This window comes from Erpetoichthys calabaricus, chromosome 14, assembly GCF_900747795.2.
Source record: "Erpetoichthys calabaricus chromosome 14, fErpCal1.3, whole genome shotgun sequence".
In the NCBI taxonomy this organism is placed as follows: Eukaryota; Metazoa; Chordata; class Cladistia; order Polypteriformes; family Polypteridae; genus Erpetoichthys; species Erpetoichthys calabaricus.
In genome coordinates, this window is record NC_041407.2 from 10,364,494 (window position 1) to 10,370,493 (window position 6,000).

General features: G+C 43.3%; 1 protein-coding gene across 1 annotated transcript in view; it reads left to right on the forward strand.

The window, feature by feature from the left end:
- Nucleotides 1-5,622, forward strand: part of uts2r2 (urotensin-2 receptor 2) — a 132,358-nt gene extending 126,736 nt beyond the window's left edge. The window contains exon 9 of the mRNA XM_028819779.2: nucleotides 5,263-5,622. Coding sequence (XP_028675612.2) covers nucleotides 5,263-5,399 — 137 coding nt within the window. The 3' untranslated portion in view covers nucleotides 5,400-5,622. The remainder of the gene's footprint in view (nucleotides 1-5,262) is intronic.
- The last annotated feature ends 378 nt before the right edge of the window (nucleotides 5,623-6,000 follow it).

A 6,000-nucleotide genomic window follows, 5' to 3' on the forward strand; every position in this document is an offset into this window, starting at 1 on the left:
CCTTCTGATTTGTAATGGATGAAAGCTCCTGCTACAGTAAACAGTTTGTGCGGGCCATGCTGGTCTGTGGCAGTGGTCTCTGATAAGCGTGGTGGCCTGAAGCGCGCCTGTGTGTCATCGACTCTGCATCACCTCTCCTTGGATCGAGTGCCAGTCTGCTTCATCAGCAATCTCGTCAGGCCGTTTGTTCACTGCTCACATCTCATCCACGTGCTGAGAAGAATTGACGCGGACTCTCACTCCTTTTTTGCAGGACTTAGAACAAAGAAATGATGCCACTTGTCTGTTTCATTGCTGCTTAAATTGAAATTTGAAGCTGAACTCTTGGGCTTGCATGCATTTTGAAAAACAAATGATGATTTGAAGTAAGTGAAGGTCTGAGTAGTAGAGCATATCATCCATTACAGCAACAAACAACACTATGTGCCGAACAGCTAGTGAGGCCGGCTTGATTAACGGCTGTTTTGCCGATTCCAGTGTGTGCAAAGCAGAGCCTCGCGTTTCTCCTCATCTCCACAAAATAAGAACTCCCGAGACCCAACGGCAGATTCCACGGGTAATGGAAATGAAACACTTTGCTGTGTACCACACCATGCAGCGAAGCAAGTTCTCGGAGCCATGCATCCATTTTCTATTGTCTCTTCTATTAAATCAGGCTGATGGGGAGCAGACAGCTTTATAGGAACAGCAGCAATTAGTGTCTTGGACACAAAACCGATTGATGAAATATTGCACATTTGGCACATATATTACAAAGTCCTCTGGGTTACTGGATGGTAAGCAGTGATACTCTATGACAGATTAAGCAAAGGTTAAATTAGGAAAAGGGCAGAAAGAAAAACAAAAACGGATCACACCTTAATACAAAATGAAAAGGCCTACACAGAAATCCTGTCAAGAATAATAACTCATACCAAATATTAGAAATTGTTTTTAAAAACTTTTATGCACCAGATTATTTTCTTAGTAGTATTCTCGTGCCTAAAATACTTGTGAGTTGTGTTTTGTTTCATTTGCTAATGTGCGTTTTTCTTTTTTATCGGAGTCTCCACTATGCTGTTTATCTCTACTCATATATATATAAAAAAAATTTGCGAAGTTGTGCAACGTGTCCATGTAGCGCTCATTTTTCTTCAAAACCAAACGTCATAAGTATAATTTTTTTCATCTTCATTAGGAGAATACAACAATGATACTCTCGTGTCAGTTCGACCAACTTATCGTGCGTACGTCAAAAAAAATACCTTCTGTACATCAGCTCCGCTAACAACAGTAGTAGTTTAGTTGTGTGTTAGCAGTCGACAAATAAAGCTTAGAAATTATAAAAGTGCATAAACATCTAGGAGCCGATCAAACACGACTGGTGGTCATGCAGAAGAAGTCGAATTCCTTCTGCGTAATAAGTCAGATACTGGCGATACTCATTACCGTTCATCTTGTATTGAAGACAGTTTGCAACTATAAATAAATCTCGGGGCCAGAGTTCTGACTGTGCTGGAATACCGATAGTGCGTGAAGTCGGGCTGGCATAAGGTGGCACACCCGCCTAGTATGTGTATATTATACAGGGCTATTCAAAATGAAAGAGCAGATTTCAACCAAACTGTAGAAGACAGAAACGCATTCCGCACATCACTGTATAGCAGTGCTACTAAATAAGAACTGCATCTCCCAGCAGTCCTTTCAGGGGCTGCTGGGGTCAAAGGTAGTTAAAAGGAGGGCAGAGGGCAAAAGAAAAAAAAAAAGTTTGTTTTATTTGGTGCATTGTGTGTTGTGTTTATCTGTCGTGCTGCCTGCTGCTGTTGTTGTTGGAACTCTAATTAATCATTGTGTCCTGGACTGTATTTGTTCGTTGGGGTTTGGATCGTCTGTCTACCTGTGCACTGAGGACTGTGTTTGGATTCATTGGTTTTCCGGAAGAGTGGAGCGCTCCTGAACCATCCATCTGATTTCATCCTTTCAGTAACTACCGGTAGGACTGTTTTTTCTTTCACCCTTTCAACCTACAGATCGCTGGACTTCGTCACTTCTCATCTTCATCCGGTTTGGGTTTCATGGACTTTGCTGTGTGGTGTTTGTGTGTGTATATGTTAAATGTAATATCGCCAAAGGGGTCAGGGGTGGTATTACTGTTTTCGTTTAGTTAATTTTGTTACATTATATGCTTAATTGTTTGCCCTTCCCAGTGTGCTTTATTGGTCTCTGTTGTGAGTGTGTGCGGGTCGATCCAAGGCTGGGGACGTTCCTGGGATCTCTTCTATTAAAATAAATAAATCACTGTCAGCCTGGACGGTGTGAATCTTAGCGGCCCCTGACCGTTACAACTGGATAGAGGAACATTCAAAGTTTAAAAGCCCTCATAAGAGTACCAGTGAATGCCACCCAGCGGTGTTTCTCGTTTATAGTAAAATGGCGACAACACCACAAGAAAAATCCTTTTGGGTGGAGATCCGGAGTTACCTGAACGACACCATTCCAGGACGACGGATTGGAAGAGGTAGACAACAAGATCTTGCTCATCGTCTATGGCCTCCCAGGTCTCCAGACCTTTACCCCCCTGTGATTTTTATCTATGGGGGTACATTAAAGAAAGAGTGTTTGTTCCACCTACGCCTGCAAGATTTGCAACATCAAATTGAGGAAGCTGTGAATTCAGTAACTAGGGACCAGCTGACTCGTCTGTGGCAATAAATGGTCTGCCGTTTTGATGTTTGTCGCGCTACACGTGGTGCTCCTGTTGAGTACATGCAACCTCAAGGACCACAGGACCAAACTTTGAACATTCCTCCATCCAGTGCGGAATGTGTTTCTGTCTTAAACAGTTTGTTTGAAATACATTTCTGAAATCTGCTCTTTCATTTTGAGCCCTGTATATATAGAGAGAGCCCAAAGGAAATATTCAACTAGAAAATGTTCAGATTTTCTTGTACTACAACATTGAATCCCAGTGGATGTAATTTGGCTTTTTCATCACTGATCAACAGAAAGACTCTTTAATGTCAATGTATTCATAGAGCATATTTAAAACAAAATAGGAATGGTGCGGCCAAAGTGCTTTACAAAAAAAACATACAATTAACATAAATATAAATAAAATAAATAGTAAATAGAAGTAATGTTACTTAATCACAATGAGGAAACCATCAGTATTACTGAAGGGCACAGAAAGCAAGTGAACAGAAACGAGTCTTTAATGTCGTTCTGAATTGTAGACGACTCCTTTATGTGACGAGTTCCACCCGCTGCCAAAGCCCTGTCTGTCCCCCTTAGTTGTACATTTGGTACGAGGGACCACAAGAGACAACTGACCAGAAGATCTAAGCTGCACTCTGGATGGCTGGTGTAAAGCACACAGTTCAGATAAGTAGACAGGAGGAAGCCCATGTAAAGATGTAAAAACTAGCAACAAGATTTGAAAACTGACAGGACGCCAGTGTAAAGAAGCTAATGTTGGAGAAACAGAGTCAGACTTTCTTGCCCCAACCAGAAAGTGAGCGGCAGCATTCTGGACCAACTGTAACCTGCATCTCAGGGATTTGCTAATCCCAGAATACAGCGAGTTGCAGTAATCGAGGCGAGAGAAGATAAAAGCAGGAGTAGCTTTCTCAAGATCTCGAGAAGATAAAAAAGGCTTGATCTCACCTAAAAGATGAAGCTGGAAGAAGCAACTCTCGACTACGGAATGAATCTGTTTCTCAAAAGAGAGGTTACTGTCAAAGGTAACACCAAGACTGCGGACTTGAGGTTTGCAGAAGACAGAGAAAGAGCCGAGAAGTCCAAGACCAATTTGAGCTTTAGCTGATGGACCCCCTATAAGCCCCTCCATTTTATTATGATTCAGATCAAGAAAATTATTAGCCATCCAGGATCTTAGTTCAAAAAGACAGTTGTGCAGTTGATTTATTGCAGAGTTGCAGACGGGAATATAAACCTGAGTGTCATCAGCATAGCAGTGAAAAGAAATGTTAATTTCCTAAAAACAGCTCCAATAGGGTGAAGGTGTATAGAGAATAAGATAGGACCCAAAATGGATCCCTGAGGAACACCACATTTAAGAGGAGCAGTAGATGAAAAGTGTCTACCAGTTAGACAGGACCTGAACCAGTTAAGAGCGGCCCCTTTAAGCCCATCAAAATGTTCAAGCCGCAACAGCAGTGTCTCCTGGTCAGTAGCGTCAAAGGCAGCGGGCAGATCAAGGAGGATGAGGACTGCAGGACTACACCGTCTGTCTGTCCACTTTTCACGAGAGAACTACTTAACGGATTTCAGTCGGGTTTTTTTTTTCTATAATTTGCTTGAACTTTCCGGTTGATTTTCAGAGTTCGCGTGTGGTAACGATTTATTGGAGCGAATCTGAGAGACACGCGGCAGACCGAGGGGGGCGGGGCCCTCCTCACTCACACACCAGCCTCGAGGCGTCTCTTACATCCGTACAAATAAATCAGAACCGTAGCACGATGAGAAAAGTCGACAGAATCAACCGGAATGTTCAAGCAAATTACAGAAAAAAGCCTGATGGAAATCCGTTACGTAGTTCTCTCGTGAAAAGCAAACAGACAGACAGACGTGGGATTTTATATAGAGAGAGATATTTAGACTCTGGTGCCGCTCGTCTTTGAATGGGAATAAGTGGGTTCTTCTAGAATATAATTTAATATATTATACCTTACCCTTGAATGAAAACAAACTCTTCAGAGAACCTGACGTTTAATGTATTCCTTGTAGGCGATAGCCAAAAATAAACGGAGATCAGTTGCGAATCAACACGAAATAATCGCACACTTCAATGGAGATGTGACAAACGACTCTTTAGAACTCGGACATCTGCCTGCCACAATTTACGTCTTCCCTGCAACAGGCACTGGCATGCAGGTCTCAGGGTGGCCGAGGCTGGCGTGTGTTTAAACAGACATTTTAATTACAGCATAGCCGCAGACAAAGACATCAACGTTTGTGCACAACCAAGCAATCTGTTGAGCGTTTTTCACAAGCACATTGAGCCGAGGTGTGCCACGGGTGGTATTCTCCTCCATTGTGTTCCATTTTCATTTCTTTGAACCATTTCTAGTGTCGTCGTCTTGTTGTACTGCCTCACAGGTATGAAACGTCAAGAGCAGGGCATGAATTAGACTGCAGCCTGCACTCCAAAAAGACGAATAGTAATAATAAGCGCCCTCGTTGAGAGTGACAGAGCAGACCCTCGTTGGAACGTCCCAATGCCGTCCCCTCTGACATTGTGCTTTCTTCTGTCTTCTTTTGTAGGTCGAGTTTCTTTCTTCAGCTCCGGTTCAGAAAATCTGCATCGCGTAGAAAAGGTCAGCTGGGGGACTCGGTTTGCCATCACAGTGTCCTTCACCTGTGACCCCACACACGCCATCTCCGACCCCACGCTCACATAGGGAACGGCAGCCACGCTGTCCTTTTCTGGAACGTCTGAAATTCAAGAATAAAGAAAGATTGCAGCTTTACTGTCAATGGCCTTTGAAGGACGACTGATTCAGAAGATGGACACTGAAAACTGACCATAGGTATTGAGCTGGGGGGTACATGAGCTGCAGGGTAGGTTTTGTTGGTTTTTTTTTTTTTATTTCTATTTTTTTAATAAAATGTTTTCTTTTTAAACATCTTTCTTATTCTTAATGGAAAGCAGTGTGACCCCCCCGGGGCTTTTGTGGAATGCTGCCGTGTCACGTGACGTCACCATCCACAGGGTGTCTTTGGCCTCTTGAGGTAGCAGTTGGCACACTACTCTTAGTGCCCATCTGTCCCTCTGAGATTGTGTTGCAGGTGCCAGCTGTCTGTCAGCAACGTCCCCAGGAAGTTCATGTGAGGACACAGGAGACCCTTCAGGGGGCTTGCAGAAAACCCACTTGTGCGGCTAACCTGGACTGCACTATGACAAGTTCTAGTCACCATTTGAGTTAATTCTCCAAAATCATCCATTTAATGTGCAGTATGTATTGTGCCGGGCTCAGCGGGTGGGCGAATGTCTGACTTGAG